This window comes from Lepidochelys kempii, chromosome 1, assembly GCF_965140265.1.
Source record: "Lepidochelys kempii isolate rLepKem1 chromosome 1, rLepKem1.hap2, whole genome shotgun sequence".
Classification (NCBI taxonomy): Eukaryota; Metazoa; Chordata; order Testudines; family Cheloniidae; genus Lepidochelys; species Lepidochelys kempii.
This window is the reverse complement of record NC_133256.1, coordinates 55,110,249-55,131,067: the sequence shown is the minus strand read 5'-3', so window position 1 is coordinate 55,131,067 and position 20,819 is coordinate 55,110,249. Positions and strand designations below refer to the sequence as shown.

At 41.6% G+C, this 20,819-nt stretch overlaps 2 protein-coding genes and 1 long non-coding RNA gene across 12 annotated transcripts in view; 1 reads left to right on the top strand and 2 right to left on the bottom strand.

The window, feature by feature from the left end:
- Positions 1-2,513, bottom strand: part of LOC140911044 (uncharacterized) — a 31,978-nt gene extending 29,465 nt beyond the window's left edge. Inside the window, exon 1 of the long non-coding RNA XR_012158822.1 lies at positions 548-2,513. This is a non-coding gene — a long non-coding RNA (uncharacterized lncRNA). The remainder of the gene's footprint in view (positions 1-547) is intronic.
- Positions 1-8,381, top strand: part of SERPINE3 (serpin family E member 3) — a 51,301-nt gene extending 42,920 nt beyond the window's left edge. For 4 of the 5 annotated variants that reach the window (XM_073343219.1, XM_073343231.1, XM_073343218.1 and 1 more), the window contains 3 exons: positions 566-652; positions 6,587-6,670; positions 8,175-8,381. In XM_073343219.1, the coding sequence (XP_073199320.1) occupies positions 566-652; positions 6,587-6,670; positions 8,175-8,218 (215 nt within the window). In that variant the 3' untranslated portion in view covers positions 8,219-8,381. The remainder of the gene's footprint in view (positions 1-565; positions 653-6,586; positions 6,671-8,174) is intronic. The other variant, XM_073343241.1, reaches the window with a different exon arrangement.
- The window catches only part of INTS6 (integrator complex subunit 6), a 77,582-nt gene continuing 64,159 nt past the window's right edge, over positions 7,397-20,819 (bottom strand). For all 6 annotated transcript variants that reach the window (XM_073343217.1, XM_073343184.1, XM_073343205.1 and 3 more), the window contains 2 exons: positions 20,400-20,493; positions 7,397-10,065 (listed from right to left, as the gene is read on the bottom strand). In XM_073343217.1, coding sequence (XP_073199318.1) covers positions 9,972-10,065; positions 20,400-20,493 — 188 coding nt within the window. In that variant the 3' untranslated portion in view covers positions 7,397-9,971. The remainder of the gene's footprint in view (positions 10,066-20,399; positions 20,494-20,819) is intronic.

The following is a 20,819-nucleotide window of genomic DNA, read 5'->3' as shown; positions in this document are numbered from 1 at the left end:
GCCATTTGTTGGAAACATTCTGATGTGTGCTGCTGTTTGTCTAGCAGCGTTAGAAACAATACCTGCAATTAGTAACTTCACAAACTGATCGCACTGTGAACATAGTGCTGGTAAAAGCATATTAAAAATTGTAACTGCAGTCATTCTGTAAATTATGAATGCCCTAAGAAGTCACCAATGAACTACATAGGTTAAAGGGTTTTGACAGGAATGGAGAGGTGTTTATTTTGATCGTTATTCAGAAATTGTCTTTGAAAATTCTATTTACAGACATCATTTTTGGTTAAGATAAAATGCATTATCTGTTCTCTCTTTAATAGCCAATACATCCCATCAGACCTAGGCAAGAGGAATTAACTAACTGGTCTAAATTCATCTCTGAATTTAATAATTCAAACAAAAACTGTCCTACCTAACCTGGTATCTATAGGATTTTAGGAGTTCAGATACTATGGGAATGAGAAGCAGTATAAGATAAAAGTGTCTCAATTTTTTTTTAAACTGGGTTGTGTTGATTTTACAATGAAACAAATAACTTAATACTTACTTTTGGTTGGTTTGTTAGAGCAAGGCGGGCTTTACATTTCAGAAGCTATTCATAGAGCAAAGATTGAAGTGACAGAAGAAGGAGCGAAAGCATCAGGAGCTACAGGTAAATCAGACATACAAACTTCAGTAATATTCTGCATCTGAGCCATATCATAGCAGTAACAAATGTTAAATCAGGGCCTTTAATTATAACAAGGAATTTACACATGCTTAAACCCATCCCTATTCAGCAAGGCACACAAGAATGTGCTTTATTGAAGCCCCATTAACTCCAAAGATAAAAATACCCCTATGTGCTTTGATGAATCAGGCCCACATTTAAGAAACCATTTCCATTCTACCTCCTATTTTCAGTTGCTCAGAACTTTAAAACATTTTCCTTTTCAAGTTTAGTCTGGCAACAGGGGATGGTTGGGTTTTCCTCAAACTATCTATTTTTCAGATTAGCAAGCGTTGAAGAACTACCAGCACCCAAAAACATCTTTTTTTAATTCAAACCTTCTATTATGCTCAAGTAACTGCACTGAAAGACAATTGACACAGGTGTCATTTGCTGTGGGGCAAGGAGGACCGTTAGTGCCTCCTCCACCCCTATTTTTAATAGGTGGATAGATTCCATTAGGCCTTCCACTCCCCACCCTCCCCGCAACTTTGCAGGATGTAATATAATCATGTATACTGTTCCATGTGCTGGTACATTGTCACTCTCTCCCAATTTTTCTGAGATGATGCCCTTGGCAACTGACCTTCCACGTTTGGCTTATAGAGCCAGTGTTTTGAGGAAAATACAACAATAATGTTAAAGTTAAGGATTTGAAGTTTCATCTTTGTGCACGCTTTGCAGATTTAGTTTCTCATTTGATTTGGAGTCGCATTTCCCATGTGCAACAGTTTCTGGGGGCAGATGGAATTTTACATTAAAAGGAAAATGTTTTCTATGCAAAATCCCACCTTCCAGCAAAGATTGTGGTTTAAATTAATGGCTTTTTTTTGGTAAGACATAAATATGAAAAACTATTGACATGTAAATAGAAAACCTTACATTATTATCTGAATGTCGAAAATTTTAAAATAGTGAGATTCAAAAGTTAATTGTCCTCAATTCCTGCTCCATCCTCTTTTTGCCACAAAAGCCCTACCACGGCATCTCCTTGCATATGGGAATATCCAGGTGGCATAGAGATGGCACATTCATGTCTATGCCACTCGCTGCTGTCTATCCCAACTCAGGGGATGTGTTGGTAGAATACCTGGAACATGCTGCAGCTTTTTAATCCTGGGCTAGAATACTCTGAAGGTGCTTCATCTTGTGGAGGGACTAATTTGGTCCCCAGCTGCTATGGAAATGAGGGGAGCATAAAGGCTGCTTTAAGACGTGTGTTTCCAGTCTACGCCCCTTGTGTCTAGTGCTAAGCATTGCTCAACCACACTTAAGGATCTGTCTCAATAGGTCTGTAGTAGGATTACCTTGATGCTAGTGTCTGTATGCACACTATATAATTAACTTTGCTGTGGAGAAAAAGATTTTGAGTTCCTTGACTTAAATTCTCATCCTTATTGGTAAACTAACACACCTGTAATGTTTCCAATAAAATCCTCTATAGAAGATTCAAGTCATCTTATACTTATAATGTTTACATATCAAAGACTAAGTATAACTGCAATCAGCAGAAATAGCACCCAGTCCTAGTCCCACTGAAGTCAATGACAGCAGTCCCATTAATTTCAGCAGGAGGCAGCCCACTGAAAAGAACTGCTTTTCAGAAATAGAGATTGGGTTCAGGAAAGGCTGGAAAAATAGGAAGGTAATCTGTCATAGAATCCTAGAAATGTAGGGCTGGAGGGACCTCAAGAAGTCATCAAATTCACCCCCCTGCACTGTGGCACGACCAGGTATACTTACACCATCCCTTGACAGGAACTTGGCCAGCCTGGATTTTTAAAACCTCTAATGATGGCGAGTCCAAAACCTCCTTTGGAAGCTTATTCCAGGGTTTAACTACCCTTAAAGTTAGAAAGTATTTCCTAATATCTAACCTAAATCTCCTTTACTGCAGATTAAGTCCATTACTTTTTATCCTACATTCAGTGAACATGGAGAACAACTGATCATTGTCCTCTTAATAACAGCCCTTAACATACTTGAAGATTTATCAGGTCCCCCTCAGTCTTTTCTCAAGACTACATGTGCCCCCCCCTTTTTTAAACTTATCTTCAAAAGTCACATTTTCTAAATCTTTTAATATTTTTGTTGCTCTCCTCGACTCTCTGCCGTTTGCCCCCATATAGCCTCAAGTGCGGTGCCTAGAATGGGATGCAGTACTCCAGTTAAGGCCTCACCAGTGCCAATTACTTCTTATATCTTACATACAACATTCCAGTTACTACACACCAGAATATTAGCCTTTTCTGCAGCCGCATAACATTGCTGACTCTCATCCAATTTGTCATGAATTATAACCCTCAGATCTTGTTCAGCAATACTATTACCTACCCAATTATTCCGCATGTTGTAGCTGTGCATTTGATTTTTCAAATGTGGAGGCTGCAAAGAGAGCAATAGGGCCAGGACCAGAATATTTGTCAGCTTAGCACTGCACATATTCAGGGTAGTGCCATCTGCTTTCCTCTACACACACACTCTCTCTCCAATCCCAAATGTGGTCAGCTTGATAGTGTTTTTGCCACTGTTCTTTTCTATCACTCTGTCTTCTACCTGGTTAACTTTCTCTTTAGCCACCAAGGTGTTCTCTTCTCTTCCTCCTGTACTCCACTGCTAGAGCAGTCACGGCTGGTTTTAACATGTTTATAGCTACATGCAATTGTACAAGATTTGGTTACTTAAAAATCTGGAAAATCTAGTCATACATTTTATTGAAAAGAAAAATTTGGAAATAATTAGATTGGGAGACAGAAGGAAATCATTCTAATCAAACTAGATTTGTTACATATTTTTAATATATATCTTGGATTAAAATTATTTTTGGCAAATGGTTTTATCCTAAAAAGCCTACAAATGTGTTAATTTTTTTGGTCAGTGTATTAATTACACTACATAGCTACCTAGAAATGTATTTGGGAAATTATTAGGGCTCTCAAGCGATTAAAAAAATTGATCACAATTAATCAGGCTGTTAATAATAGGATACCATTTATTTAAATATTTTGGGGAGTTTTCTACATTTTCAAATATATTGATTTAAATTACAACAGAAACAAAGTGCACAGTGCTCACTTTATATTTATTTTTATTACAAATATTTGCACTGTAAAAAAACCGAAATAGTATTTTTCAATTCCCCCATTTCAAGTACAGTACTGTAGTGCAATCTCTTTATCATGAAAGTTGAAAGAAGTGTAGAATTATGTACAAAAAAATAGCTCCATTCAAAAAATAAAACAATGTAAAACTTTAGAGCAGGGGTGGGCAAACTTTTTAGCCAGAGAACCACATCTGGGTATGGAAATTGTATGGTGAGCCATGAATGCTCACAAAATTGGGGGTTAGGGGTCCGAACTCCGGCTGGGGGTGCAGGCTCTGGGGTGGGGCCGGAAATGAGGAGTTCAGGGTGCAGGAGGGGACTCTGGGGTGGGACAGGGGGTTAGGGTATGAGGGGGAAGTGTGGGCTCTGGCTGAGGGGTGTGGGCTCTGGGGTGTAGCTGAGGAGTTGGGGGTGCAGGAGAGTGCTCCAAGCTGGGACCAAGGGGTTAGGAGGGCAGGAGGGGGATCAGGGCTGGAGCAGGGACTTGGGGGACAGAAGGGGATCAAGGGTGCAGGCTCCGGGTGGCGCTTACCTGAAGCAGCTCCTGGAAGCAGCGCCATGTCCCCACTCTGGCTCCTAGGCAGAGGCACAGCCATGTAGCTCTGCATGTTGCCCCGTCTACAGGCGCCACCCCTGCAGCTCCCATTGGCCGTAGTTCCCAGCCAATGGGAGCTGTGGGGTGGTGCCTGGGGCAGGGGCAGCATGCAGTGCCCCCTGGCTGCCCCCCCTACGCATAGGAGCCAGAGCGGGGACATGCCCCTGCTTCTGGGAGCTACGCGGAGCCATGACACATGTGGACTGGGCAAGCCCCCAACCCCGCTCGCCAGCAGGAGCTCAAGGGCCGGATTAAAATGTCTGAAGGGCTGCATACGGTCCCTGGGCTGTAGTTTGCCCACCCCTAATTTAGAGCCTACAAGTCCACTCAGTCCTACTTCAGCCAATCACTCAAACAAACAAGTTCGGTTACAATTTGCAGGAGATAATGCTGCCCGCTTCTTGTTTGCAATGTCACCTGAAAGTGAGAACAGGCTTTCACATGGCACTGTTGTAGCCAGTGACGCAAGATAGTTACATGCCAGATGTGCTAAAAATTCATATGTCCCTTCATGCTTCAACACCATTCCAGAGGACATGTGTCCATGCTGATGATGGGTTCTACTCAACAACAATCCAAAGCAGAGCGGACCAACGCATGTTCATTTTCATCATCTCAGTCAGATGCCACAAGCAGGTTTTCTTTTTTGGTGTTTTGGGTTCTGTAGTTTCCCCATCTGAGTGTTGCTCTTTTAAGACTTCTGAAAGCATGCTCCACACCTCATCCCTCTCAGATTTTGGACGGCACTTCAGATTCTTAAACCTTGGGTCAAGTGCCGTAGCTATTTTTAGAAATCTCACATTAGTACCTTCTTTGCATTTTGTCAAATCTGCAGTGACAGCGTTATTAAAACGAACATGTTCTGGGTCATTATCCGAGACTGCTATAACATGAAATATATGGCCGAAAGTGGGTAAAACAGAACAGGAGACATGCAATTCTCCCTCAAGGAGTTCAGTCACAAATTTAATTAATGCATTATTTTTTTAACAAGCATCATCAGAATGAAAGCATGTCCTCTGGAATGGTGGCTGAAGCATGAAGGGACATACAAATGTTTAGAATATCTGGAACGTAAATACCTTGCAACGTAAGTTATAAAAGTGCCATGTGAACACCTGTTCTCACTTTCATGTGACATTGTAAATAGAAGCAGGCAGCAGTATCTCCCGTAAATGTAAACAAACTTGTTTGTTTTAGTGATTGGCAGAATAAGAAGTAGGACCTGAGTGGACTTGTAGGCTCTAAATTTTTTTTTTTTTTTTTGGAGTGCAGTTATGTAACAAAAAAAATCTACATTTGTAAGTTACACTTTCACAATAAAGATATTGCACTACGTGTATGAGGTGAATTGAAAAATACTATTTCTTTTATAATTTTTACAGTGAATATATTTGTAATAAAAATAAAGTGAGTACTGTATATTTGAAAATATAGAAAAACATCCAAAAATATTTAATAAATTTCAGTTGGTATTCTATTAACAGTGCGATTAATCGTGATTAATTTTTTCGTTAATCGTGTGAGTTAACTGCGATTAATTGACAGCCGTATCAATTATATTTAAACAGGGTTTTTATAACTTTAAAAATGTAAGTTAAATAGATAGTAACAAAATAACTGCAGAGTGGAAGCAGTCTTATAGTTCAGGGACGGCACTGGGATTCAGGATACTAGGGTTCAATTCAGAGGGGTCTGCCATAAGTTTCCAGTGTGATCTTGGGCAGATCACTTCATCTCTGTGTGCCTGTGTTTTCCATCTGCAAAAAGGGGAGAATTTGCATCATTTGTCAACTTACCGTAAACTCTATCTCTATGCACACATGGTTATGAACAGGGCAAGTGGTGCAGTAGTGTCTTGACCGGGTGTTAGTACTAGCAACAAAAAAATATCAGTGGTGAGTCTTAAAACTCAAAGGCAAGCAGGAGTAATTACTCAGTGAGTAGACAGCACTACATTACCTGTGTAATTCATCCTTGCAAACTTTTACTTGCTTGTTCACCTGGGGTGATTTTTTTCTGCTGGTTAATTAAACATTACATTTATTTTTATCACAGTAAGGGCAGATGAATAATTTGATGGTTAGGGTAGTAAAAACCTGAGTTTTTTGAGGGTGCTCTATAGAAGAGAAGGCAAAACTGAAACTGACACGTGAATGTTCTCTCTCTTGCATGGCAGCTATGGTGCTACTAAAAAGATCTCGAACTCCTATTTTCAAAGCAGACAGACCTTTCATCTTTTTCCTAAGGCACGCCAATACAGGTACACAATTCATTTATTCAGTATAGGAGTCACTCACCTAACAGTAAAAAAATCTTATGAGTGTGTCCCATAAATAAATAAGGAGCTATTCTCTAAAATGACTTCAATTTCCATAAAACTCCTTTAAAAACAATCTGTAGAATAAATTTTCAACTACAAACAGTGGAAGCAGAAAAATTGACAATCATGGGAATTCAGTTAGACTGTTCTTCAGCATAAATTTAGTAACCAAAGGCACTCTGATGGCCCTGGGGACTAACATCCATTTATCCAAAGAATGGAAAGGTAAAGCACATGCAGGGGCAGTACAAGTTTCTCCTCCCCTGTCCTGCCTCTATGACTCAAATCTAAGCATCTCCTGATCTGGAGAGGCATGGGGCCTAATCTGTCCTGCCACTGCTTTGTGTCTTGCCGAGACAAGCAAGAAAGTTGCCACTTGTAAGTATTAAAAGTGTCTTTAGTGAGCAAATTGAACAAAAAAAAATAAAACTTACTATACTCAACTATGCTCAACTATACTCAACATTAATAGGATGAAAATTGGACTGTAAAATACAAATTTAGAGAAATCAAGTAGAGCAAGAAAGAAACCACAGACAGCATTCTAATCAGAATAGCACCAGAAACAGTCATATAGTATTGCAAATCACATTTTTTTCTTCTATTTATCATAAAAAAGTGTAAAAATGTACATTTGTTTTTGGTAGAAGTCTGTCTTCTTTGGGGAGGGGAAAAGAGTAAATAAAGCTACTATTAAAAATAGTGATGTTTAATGTTTGGTTTATTATCCATTTGGGAGGCAGCAAGCTCCAAACTCCTACCACCTGCAAGTTAGGTCTCACTACAGAACAAAAGCCCAGAAACTCTCCCCTCATATTTATATTCTGCAATGTGCTAGGCACTTTCCAAAGACTTCGGAAAATATAGCCCTTGACCCAATTATGGTACAGTTAAGAGCACCACCGTCTTCTCTGAAATTCAACTTCAGAACAGATCTGTCTAGAGAAAAAAAGACAAGCTGATAAACTGAAATGCGATGATATCTTAAGTGATTTAAAGCATAGATGAATTATGAATCTAATGAGGCAGTAACCCAATGGGCCAAATCCATCTCTGCTGTAACTCTAGTACATATACATAGGAATGAATCTGACCCATTACTATTTGGTCAAGTTCAAAGCCATTTTCATTTTGGCCAAGATTTAATCATACTAGATAAGGGAGCTTCTTGTTCAGCTGCCAACACTTTAATAAGCAACTGAATCTAATGTGCAAATTAACAAATTAATCTGGTCCTTAACTGGTTTCACAAACTTTTAAAAAAGCAAGAGTTACTGCAATTGGACCCACAAAACCAATATTTGCATGTATGTGACCATCTGACAGTTAACCAACAAGTTGCATGTAAAAATTAGGTGCACAATTACATGTATACACTTTTTGCAAGTTAGGCCATGAGTGTTTGAGTGTGCAATTTTAATGAAGTGTTTATTTTAATTCACAGGTTCAGTGCTCTTTATAGGAAGAGTTACAAATCCCTCAGAATAAGTGTGTCCAATGCACCCTCCCCTTATTCCTTCTGCAGCCATCTTTCCTTCAGTGAGATTGACGCACACTATGCATATTTATTAAAAACTGGATACTTAAAAGTATTTTGCAAAAAATCCACAAGAGCGGATAAATGTTTAACCAAATAATCTTATAAATAAAAATGTGTTACTTTTGCATTTTGTGTAGTGTGCTTTTATTTTGTTGCTGTATAAAAGCATCTTTTACTCTTTTTAAAAAATGGTTGGAGTCACAAGGTAACAGGAGACTAGCTAAAACCAACAGAATGCATTAGTTACTTGTGTTCTTTGCTCACAAGACTGAATCAGCTGAGAGGAGGCAATACCAACCCACCACAAAGCTTTACATTATCTGCTATTTTTCAAGTGGTGGTTTATTTTCTGCTCCTGAAATTAAAATTTTAAACAAAAAATTAAAAACTGAATTAGGTTCCAGAATCAGTTACATTATCAAGCTGAAGTGCTGAGGTAAACAAGCAGCCTGAAGTGCATCCAAGAAATAATCCAGCTGAGAGACAGGCTGTTAAGGAATTGGCACCAGGACACCAGAGTACAAGCCCACTGGGGACTCTATGTACCCGAGTTGCTAATCTGAGCCACCACGTCTACGCTACTGTTGTCACCTGGTTGAGCTAAATTAAAGCTAACAGCACAGGTAAGCATACCTGTGCTACACTCACACCTTCACTTGTAGTAGACATAGCCTGAGTGTCTCTACTCACCTAAACTGAATCAGTACCACCACATACATTACTTCCAATGCAGACTTTACAGCAAAAAAATTCTCTTTTACTTTACAGTGCAGGGCCTGGGAAGGGAGAGAGGGTTAGGTACACAAGCAGCCTCGTTAAGGAGCAAAGGATAAGGTTGGCATAACTGGAAGGATGGTTAAATCTCAAAGAAAAATTAAATAATCCCACATTTTGCCATTTCTCTGGTGTGAATACAGTACATGAGATCTGTGACGCTGTTCAGTAAAAATAAGACTTAGAATACATGATGCTATGCCAACTTATCACCATAACTATGTGGCCAAATGGCAGCTTTCTTAGTTTCTTTTCATAATTTATATCTTATTCTGAGAACCAAGTAGTCAGCATTTCCAATGAGGCTTAAAATTGTAGCTGGTTCCTCAAAACTGACAATAAAACTGTAAATCTAAAAAGGGGAGGAGAGAAATGAGCCACTTCAGTGAAAACTGTACTCATTCCTAACCACCAAAGATTAAAATAGAGGGCTTTTTATTGATGGAATAACAAAAGTGCTTTTTTTAAATATTTTTCAAAATACATTTGTACAACTTACAATAATATATCCAAAATAACTGTATATACAAAACATTACCTTGTTTAATGTATGTGCTTTTCTTGAAATTACAAAGCAACTTTTTTACCTTTTTTTTTTTTTTTTTTTTGGCAAAGTTCAACCTTAACAGAGATGATAGTTTTGAAGGTTGGGTTAAGAAAATAGAACCTGAGGGAAAGTGACATTTACGTCAATGACAAGCAAGAAATTCTCTGTTCTTAGTTTGTTAAATAAAAATGCTTTTAGTGACATTTTTCACATTACAAAAATAACAAATGAAGAAAAAGATTACATATACTTTTTCCATCATACTAGAGGGCAGCTTTTAGTCTTTCAGATAGGGTACTTGAGCCAAGAGTGCATGTCAAAAATGAATGCAGGTAATACAGCCGTGCCCTACTGTGGCTTTTCGATGTGTAAAACATCTCTTAGCTGCTGTTGATATGGTTAACTTGGTTGGATCTGCGATGGATTTCTTCCAGAAAACCCTCAAGCTGTTCTATCAGCATTCGTTTTTTAAACCTGAACGGAAAAGGAAGTATAAAAATAATGCTGTTAATATTAAACTGACAGTGTAAAGAAATGGAATTTTCAAAACTAGACCTTAACTCTGAAAACTTTTCACTACATACATCAGAGGTTCACTGTATATGCACTCTTGTCTGTAGAAGTTCTGGCAAGCTACTGTCATAGCACAATTATTTATTCTGACCCTCTTTCCTGTATGTATTCACTGACAAAAACTTAATTAACAGAGTCAAGATTATCCAGTGATACCATGTGCCTTTCCAGAACGTTGAAGTCAGCAAAACTCAAACCTCTAAAAACCAGGAAATACAAAATTAACATATATGCCAATGCAACCTTAACTCTACACTCTGAGCAATGACCAAATACATCCATAATGCACATATCTCCACAGTGCCTTTGCAGACACTGTAGAATGCTCGGGGTATAGGCACATGACCAATGTAGGACACAACTGTACTGAACAGGAGATACCTATATTTAAGCCCACTCCATAGAAATACCCCTGCTGCTGAATTTTACAATTTCAGTCCCTTTTACGAACACTTTCACCCTTATGCACAAGACGCTATTTAACACACTTTCACTCACCCCCCCCATTAAACCCACAGACCACTCGTATCCTGCCTCATTGTGGACATTCCCCATAGCAGTAAGACCCTAGTGCACAGCTACTAACACAACCTTCCAAACTCATTGCTAAAAGGAGCATATTGGATCTCAATAGGTACACATGTACCGCTTTCCTTTATTCACACACAGAGGGGGACAAAGAGAGGGGTGCAGAAGTCCCTAGATCTCACATCACAATCAAGCTCTGCCGTACTGCACCAACCAATCCTCTAAACATTCAGTACAGCTACACCTGGTGTGCATGTAGATAATTCCCATTGGCTACTACCAGCTCCAGGGCAGCAGAGTTAAGGTTTTGCTGGCATGCACATTAATTCTATATTCCTTGGTTTTCAGAAGTTAGAGTTTTGCTGAACTCTGTTTTCTAGAAGGGCACAAGATACTCCTGAGATAATGACAGGTTTCAGAGTAGCAGCCGTGTTAGTCTGTATTCACAAAAAGAAAAGCAGTACTTGTGGCACCTTAGAGACTAACAAATTTATTTGAGCATAAGCTTTCGTGAGCTACAGCTCACTTCATCGGATGCATTTTCCACTGAATGCATCCGATGAAGTGAGCTGTAGCTCACAAAAGCTTATGCTCAAATAAATTTGTTAGTCTCTAAGGTGCCACAAGTCCTCCTGTTCTTTTTCCTGAGATAATGCTTAGACTTCATACCACTGCTCCAGCATTCCCTCCATTATACCATTGTTCTGACCTCAGCTCCTCACATCCTACTGATTTGAAACCCATTCCCCTATTGCCCTTTCCCCTCCTCCCCCACAGAGCAGCTTCACCCTTCTCCACACCCCTGGCTTTGTAGGGGTGGGAAGGTGGTGTGTCTGAGAAGTGCCCATATCAGCTGTAAGCAGGAAAAGAGAGTAGAAAGAAAAAATCCCTGTGAATCTGGGCCTAGTGTGTGGGGAAGGGGCTCTACATATCCATCTGCAGCACAGGAAGCTCAGACAGGTGTGAAGTGGCCCATTCATCTCAATGAGATGTTCTGCGCTGAATGAGAACACTCCATGAAGAAAGCTCTGAGACATGTAAACTGTTCCATTTATCTCAATAGGTATTTCCGTCCCCAATTTTCAGTGACAGTGCTACGAGTCTGTGATATGCACCGAGCATGCCTATTCCCAACTCCTGGCCTTGGTCTCAGCACTATGTGCTTGGTGCATGTTCCAAGCATGCCTATTCTCAGCTTCCCATCCAGGGGGGCAGCCACACCATGCACTACCCACCCGCCAATTCCAGCACGTGCGCACGCGCACACACGGCAGGGAAAGGAGTTAGGACCCCTCAGAGAGTCAAGGCTCCCATGTGTCTGGGTTTGACATGAGGGGCAGGCAGAGGAGCTCAGATCCCCTCAGAGGGGCAGCCCGACCCTTCAGCAGAGTTCTTCCAACATGGCTGAAACTTTTCAACAACCAATTATTAGCAGTAAGACAACAACTTAATAACAATCAATTTAAGGCAAAAATTATATGTTTAAGTCTCACTTTAGAGAAAATTTTCAGTTTGTATTCTGGTCACTTTCCAGACCACTGGGGTGAGTTAAATGAGGAGAGAGGCTGCTAACAGAAAGAAATCTTATTTTGCTACACAGCTTCTCTGGATGAAACTGAAACCACAGGGAAACCATTGGGTGAGGCTTTAAAGGAAATTCCTACCAGAACCCATGTTGGGGTGGGTGATTTCTGGTAGGTTTATTAGCATGCTTGTAGATTTTATTGTTTTCTCCGTAGTGCTTTTATTTTAATCAAATATGCTTGCTTAGAAGAACCGTGAGATAGCTTAACTGTGGACAGTTACACTACTAGTCTCTGAAGAGAAAGCAAGCAGGTCTGTTTAGAAAGTCTATGTTGCTGGGAATAACAGTGAAGGCAGGGAACTGTTCAACCTGTCAAAAAGGAGAGAGATACATGTTTCTACACAAGAAAGGCAATGGGTAGAGAACCAGAAGCCTGAGAATGGGTGCTCTTGCTGAACCACTAATGGGAATCAGATGTAGTTGCCCTGACCTGTGACTTTTCAGCTTGGAAAAAGAGACAACTGGAGGGGTGGGAGCGGGGTGGGGGGAGAGAGATGATAGAAGTCTATAAAATCGTAACTGGTGTAGAGAAAGTAAATAAGAAAGTGTTATTTACTCCTTCTAATACAAGAACTAAGGGTCACCACATGAAATTAATAGGCAGCAGGTTTAAAACAAAAGGAAGTATTTCTTCACACAAATGCACAACCTATAAAACTTTTTGCCAGAGGATGTTGTGAAGGCCAAGACTATCACGGTTCAAAAAAAGAACTAGATAAGTTCATGGAGGACAGGTCCATCAACAGCTATTAGCTAGGATGGGCAGGTGTGACACAGGGCCAGAAAGGGTTAAGTAACTTGTAGGCTAAATGACCCTAATTCAACCTTTAAAGACATATTAGAGAAGTATATAAATGGTAATTAGGGCTATTCCTTATAAATAGCTAACACAGCCATGTTAGATAGACTAGAACTTTGAAATGTAAACGTGTATTATTAGAGAATGAGAGGTAATACTAATTTTATGGTTTCAGAGTAACAGCCATGTTAGTCTGTATTCGCAAAAAGAAAAGGAGTACTTGTGGCACCTTAGAGACTAACCAATTTATTTGAGCATAAGCTTTCGTGAGCTACAGCTCACTTCATCTGATACAGTGAGCTGTAGCTCACGAAAGCTCATGCTCAAATAAATTGGTTAGTCTCTAAGGTGCCACAAGTACTCCTTTTCTTTTTGTGAACCTAGGGACTAATTCTGAAAGAACTCTTTGCAACTCTACAACTCATCATCTCTACTAAGAGACTGATCTAAGAACTATATTCACATCTGTATGTATGTCTTTTAACCAGTACTCAGCTCTCTTTTTAAATAAATTTTAGTTTAGTTAATAAGAATTGACTGTAAGCATGTATTTGGGTAAGAACTGAAATATTAACTGGCATGGATAGAACTTTTTCATATGATGAACAAGTTTTTCAATAATCCTCATTATATTTGACTTGGCTGTCTGGGAGGAAGCAACAAGGCTGGGTTGCTTTAAGGGAACTGTGTTATTGGCTTCTGGGTAACAAGTAAGGCATTATAGAAGCTGTTTTGTTACTAGCTTGGTATTCTTGAGACACATCTTTAGAGCCCTCAGAATACCCATTTATACCACAACCTTCCAAAGGAGGTCTAAGGGTTAGAACAAAACAATGGGAGAACTATGGGCTTGTCTTCACTATGGGGAAATCAACACTGCTGCAATTGCCGCAGCAGGGGTCAATTTAGCAGGTCTAACGAAGACCTGCTGAATTGACGGCAGAGTGCTGTCCGGTCGACCCCAGTACTCAGTAGCGTAGCTTGGGGAGGAGCGGGGCAGTGGCCACTCCCCCACAGAGCACAAGTTGCGCCTTTAAAAAATTTTTGCGCCTTTTGAATTTTTACTCACCCAGCAGTGCTCTGGGTCTTCGGCGGCGGGTCAGGCAGCGCTCCGGGTCTTCATTTGCTCCGGTCTTCGGCGGCATTTCGGTGGCGGGCATCCTTCAGTGCCACCGAAGACCGGAGCGAGTGAAGAACCCGACGCCGAAGTGCCGCTGAAGACCCAGAGCACTGCCAGGTGAGTACAAGTGGGTGGTGCCTTTTTTATCTCCACTCCCCCTGTTTTCTCCACCTGGCTACGCCACTGCTAGTACTCCAGCTGTCTGAGAAGAGAAAGGGAAGTTCACTGGAGAGAGTCTCCCATCGACCCAGCACAGTGGAGACACCGGTGTAAGTCGACCTAAGCTACGTTGACTCCAGCTACGTGAACAGTGTAGCTGGAGTAGTGTAACTTAGGTCGACAAGCAATATGTCCCAGGAACTGCGGAAAGAGGAACTCCCCTTAAACAAAGGTGTCTGGAGCTATAAGAATAACCTTTTCCTCATGTCAACCATGATGGAGTTCTTGTATAGCGGAGAGGCCAGAGCCCCACTGTGCTGGGCCTTGTGCAAACAAAGAAGCAGTCCCTGCCTCCAGAGCTTTGTTTCCTCTTGCACCAGAAACCTAAGTTTGACCAGATCAATGAATGCAATTTCCTGATTCAGTTCTGTCTAGTTACCAAAATGTATGAAGAAGCTAATGGAAAATCCATACTAAACTACATTTCTCTTCCAGTAGCCAGGTAGTTAACTGTAGCTGTTCCTAGTCCAGACAAAGGAGTCCATACTTCAAGAGGAGGTCTGGTCCTTACTATAAGTGACTTCTGTGGTAGCATTGGAAGAGGAATTCAATTCTCCCCTTTCCTGTAGCCTTTATGTTAACTGTCTTGAAAGGTAACAGATTCTTCTCCGTCCAGGACATTATTTCCACTGGCCTGGAAATGTTTGTCCTTTGATTACTTCCTAGTTTTGGAAGCAATATAAACATTCATACCTCAATCATAAGCCAACCTCCAATGGGAAGCAACAAACTTCTCCAGTAACCACAATGAATTGCCTACTACATGGTTTTCTTGTACTTTCTTCTGAAGTGGCACTGGCCACGGTCATACAGGACACCGGTCCAATCCTGTATGGTCACATTTAGGGCAGGGGTTGGTTCAAACACACCACTCAGAACTACAAAAGGGAGTTAAAAGGATGCATACTCTAAAATTTTGGAAAATGTGTCTTTCAAGTATGCTCCCTACTTGATAGGCTTGCTTCCACAGTGAGTGTACAAGGGTCTAGAGTGAAAATTGGGTTTGCTTTCAGCATGTTTGTACTTACTTGCCCGCAAAGGGACATTCAGATGTGATGGGAGAATGATACCTAATTTTGCATTGTATCAGGTGTGCAGTTCCTTGTCCTTTAGAGGGCAAGGAACTGCACACATGATACACTGCAAAATTGTTATACAAAATAAATTCTGCAGGCACATTTGGGTTAACCTATTAAGGGGCTGAAGCCAATGTGTAGCACCAGAAACCCCAGCCTTTGGAGATAACTAGCTACGGATGACTACTGCCAGGAAGTGACTGATATAACAACCTATGACCTGTGCCTTCCTGTGACTACTAGCAGTCATTTCTTAAGACTCTGGATGCAGAGGGTAGATCAAAAGGAAGAGTCTTATACAGGAATTGTGAATTCTCATACACAAATGCTCTTTTTCATGCTGAGGATTTTGTTAGTTTGGAGGATATTCTATCAATCTATCCTTGGAAGCTTCTCCTTCAGAATTTTTGCTCTGCTGGGGAAATAGTCCTTTCCTTGACAGTGTTTATGTTGATAGCAAAAAACGTATTGCTATGCTGGCTTTGAAGTGAGGGTTGAAGCTTCTCTGCATCCTCAGCAACTAATTCCTCTGTTTCTCCAAACAGCTGCTCACCTATAAGTATGTGTTTAGGATGACTGATTGGTATTCACAGGTGCACAGCTTCCTTGTAGCTACCACATTAGAAGCCAGTGCGCTTCTCACAAAATCACATCAAGGGCTTGATCAGGTCAAAAACCAGAGATGTTTCACTCCAGACAAAAAAAAGTCATACCCCTAGACCAGAGGTGGGCAAACTACGGCCCATGGGCCACATCCGGCCCATGGGACCATCCTGGCCAGCCCCTGAGGCTGTCCCCCGGCCCCTCCCCTGCAGCCACGCCGCCATGTGACACAATGCTCTGGGTGGCAGGGCTGCAGAGTCCGGCCTGACCTGGTGCTCTGTGCTACACAGAGCGGCTGCCTCTCCTGGTGCAGCCGTGCTGCCAGCCACCGGTGCTCCAGGCAGCGCAGTGCGGGGGCAGGTTGGATAGAGGGCAGGGGAGTTCGGGGGGTGGTTAGGGATGTGGACAGGGGTCGGGGCGGTCAGAGGGTGGGAGTGAATGGGGCAGGGGTCGGGGGGGTTGGATGGGGCGGTGGGGGCCATCAGGGGACCAAGAGCAGGGGGGTGGGGGGGTGGATGGGGCAGAAGTCCCAGGGAGGCCATCAGGGGCTGAGAAGCAGGGGGGTCAGATAGGGGGCAGGGGCTGGGCCATGCCTGGCTGTTTGTGGAGGCACAACCTCCCCTAACTGGCCCTCCATACAACTTCAGAAACTCGATGCGGCCCTCAGGCCAAGAAGTTTGCTCACCCCAGCCCTAGACGATGTAGCACTTGCATGCCACCTAGTAGGCTTTCCTTACAAAAATATATGAACATTTTTTGGTCTGAATGGATATAGCTGAGGGTTTGAAATTATTATTCAGTGTCTTTTGGAAGAAAATCCCCTTCTGAAGACATGACTGTCTTTAACTGGTGGAGCTACCTCTGCACCGAACTTTGGAAATTTGTTTTTATACATTTTAGTTTAACATTTGGATTTAATCAGAAGTCCTCATTCAGATTTTACGATGTCCCAAAAGAGGCTTCTATGGGAAGCTGTGTATCTAATAATGCTTGAAATGGAATATATTTTATTAATGAGTTACTGGCATCCTGTCCTACAAAATCCTGCAGGCTTTTTTGGTTTTTTTTGGTGGGGGTGGTGTTTGATGGTGCATGTGTGGTATTTGCTCATGTTGTTCACAGAGGGAGGTAGCATGATAGTCATCCTGGCCTGAGGACCACTTAGGGAAGAGTATTGGTACAAATACCTTAATTTAATTGAGGAAGTAACTTGTTAGAGGTCCCTAGAAGCCTGAAAGGTTGCCTGCTTGCTCCTCCACTCTGGCTAGCACCCAAGGGGCAACCTAATAAAATTTGGCGCTTTGTTCAGTAAATTGGGAGTTATTTTGAACCCTGGAGGAGATTTCTTATTTACAGCTTCATGGAGAGTGGAATCCTCATATGCCTCTGCTCTGGGTCAGTCAGCATGAAATGCCCCATACACTTTAATGTGGAGCCAGCCTGTGAAAAAGGGGAGGGGTAGAGAGAGACCCATTCCTTCCTCTTAGACTCTGAGCCCCTGTTCCTGGCTGATGAACAGAAGGCCCAACTCCCATTCTGCTGATGCCTGAAATCCAAGCCCCTTTTCCTAGCAGAGCGAGGGGCCCTGGGCTGAAAGCCAAACAGGTACAATTTCCATTACACTGCAGCTTGAGGGAGGGCTTCACAGGCACAGCAGTAACAGGCTTGTCTGCATGCTTCTGGGTGGGGAAGAGCTATGAGCTTAATATGAGCACTGAGAAATCTTCTTGAGGAAAGCCCCCAAAAACACTCCTTCAGGGCAAAAAGGAAAAGGAGAAGGGGTCTAACCCTGATTTTCATCCCACTTGTTCAATACTAACTGCTACCTTGCAAAGGTAATACCTGCTTTTGCCTTTTTGGGACCCAGAGATCTAAGGTTTGTGAGACTTACTCCGTAGCATCATAAAAATCCCTTAGTTCACAGTGGGAGGAAGGGGAGCTGTGCAGAAGTTCTTTTGTCAGGAAGCTCTGGACCCACTTCAGTATCTGGGGGGACTTTGGATCCTTTCAGGGGTTTGTACCCATTGACCTTGGACTGTTGCAGGATTTGCCCCTTCAGGGGGCCAAAGAATGTCCTTAGACTCTCTCCAAAAACTGCTCAGGAGTGCCTGAGCAGGCTTTTCTGCACTGGATTCATGGCTCCTCAGGGCAGACGAGAGGACTAGACATGTTGGTCCAACTCTGAACTCTGTGCCCTACCACTGCAAGGGTCACATGGCTGTGAACAGGCAGCGCATAATTCACCCTCTATAGAGCCTGTAAATGCTGCCTCATATTGAGAGCACTGCTTAGATTTAGCCCAGTGCTGGCCGGATAGCTCTGCCATACATAGGGGGAGGATGGGTGCAAGATGGAAAGAGGAGTCCCAGAGAGAAGATGCTGCAGTGCAGAGTCAGGTGATTGAAACTACCAGGCTGCCAAAAACCAGATCCAGGGGAGGAGGAGAACAAAGAACGAGTATAGATATTACTGCACAAAAATGACGGAATAAAACAGTCAAGAGAAGCTGAACTGCCAATATGTTCCACCATCAAAGGCAGAAAAACTGGTGTCCTGAGCTAAAGGGCAGGGCTTGTTGCTGAAGGCTCCAGCAACTCTGGTCACTGCCTCTGAATTCTGTTGACTGGGAGCATTACCGACGAATGAGGAAAGAAACTATGCAGCATCCTGAAGACACTAATTCTGAATGGACAACTCATCAAGCCCAACTAAGGGCTGCAAGAGATCCTAACACCAACAGAATTGGCATAATTTCACTGTGTTGGGAAAGTAAGGAAGCAAACACTATGCATAGGCCTCCATACACCTTACAAGCTAGAGCACACTTCTGAAGAGGAATTTGAGGATGGGTGGCATAGCATATGAGAGGGTTTAGCAAGGCATGGAGGCCAGAAGGGCTGTGCAGGTGCTCCATGAACTGTTCCCATGGTTATAGAGACAGGGACATCCTATCTATAACAAGCACAAGGACCAGGATTTTGCCCACTACCCACTACATCGATCTAACCTCTGACTAAGGAAGTGTGGATTTAGCTCCTTCTGGAGAAAGCCAACATGAGGAGTAGAAGGACATCTTTCTGGAGCAAGATGAATGATGCTCCCATATTAAAGTATATAAGGCCAGATCCTGAGCATTATATATAATTCCACTGTCGTTAATGAGTTTATGTTGAGTTACGTCATTGACATTCTGGCCCACAGTCTTTATAATACAGTCTCTCTCAACCTTTCCAGACTACTGTGTCCCTTTCAGGAGTATGATTTTTGTCTTGAATACCGCCAAGTTACACCTTACTTAAAAACTACTTGCTTACACAATCAGACATAAAAATACAAAAGTGTCGCAGCACACTGTTATTGAAAAATTGCTGCTTCTCACTTTTACCATATAATTATAAAATAAATCAATTGGAATATAAATATTCTACTTACCTTTCAGTGTATAGTATATAGAACAGCGTAAAGAAGTCATTGTCTGTATGACATTTTAGTTTGTATTGACTTTGCTAGTGCTTCTTATGTAGCCTGTTGTAAAACTAGGCAAATATCTAGATGAACTGATGTACCCCTCTGGTTGAGAACCACTGGTTCTGGTTACAATACACAGCTCTTCGAAATGGGAAGCACACTCAAATTCGTCCTTCAGCAGTGCATTGCTCCACATTGTGGAATAGGACTGATTCTCTCCCATTTTACACCATTCTTATCCATGTAGGGTTTATCTACAGAGACTTACTGCTCAGCAAGTTAGGGTATAAATCTACCATGCACCAGGTTGCCACACAGTAACTGGCTGTGTGGACATGGATACTGTATACTATGGAACTTTTTCAAACAGCAGTAGGTCAAAGCACACTACAGAAGTCTTAGTGTGCAAGTAGCAGGGTTCACATGGCCAGTTAGCATGCAGCAAGCTAGTATACTGGACATTAACACCCCAGCTTGCTAGATTTATGTGGATTTATCAATTTCCTGCTTTTAACACCTTTAGTCATCACTTCCAAGATATTAAATTGAAAAGCAGCAGCAAAGAGCTGAGTTTGTACAAATATACAGGCTTGGGGGAAAAAAGAGCAAGAACTACATAGATCATGATGAACTAGAACAGAAGAGATTTCCTCCCAGGGCCTTTGCCTGTAATTTGAAGCATTTGTGTAGTTAATTTCTAGGATAAGTTAATCAAAATGTGAATGATAGTTACAAATGTGTGGGTCTCAAGCAGACATATATAGTAGTTATGGACATACCTCTGACTACAAACAGTACATTAGCATAATTTTACAAGATTTTTAGTTAGCTACATACCTTGAGGCTTCTTTAATAACATTCTGTAAAAATATTAGTCGTGTTTGTAAACTGCCTTGAACATGCTTCAGTAAAAAGAAGATTCTTTCATATTCTTAAAAAATAAAGCAAAAAAGTTCATTAGATGAAACCTACACAGATATATCTGTTGCAACACCCTGCTTTATGAGCATAATTGCAAGCTTCATTCAGCTTTTGTACAGCTTAAGACATGGTACTGTATTTGTATGAAGTAGGCAAGTAAACATATAGGTTACCTACCTGTAACTGAAGATTCTTCGAAATGTGTTGTCCCTATCTGCATTCCACATGTAGGATACACATGTGCCTGAGTCCGGAATTTTTTTTGCGAGCAGCATCCATTGGCCTGCACATGTGCCATAGCTCTCCTCCTGCTCTGAACAGAGAGCATAAAAAGTG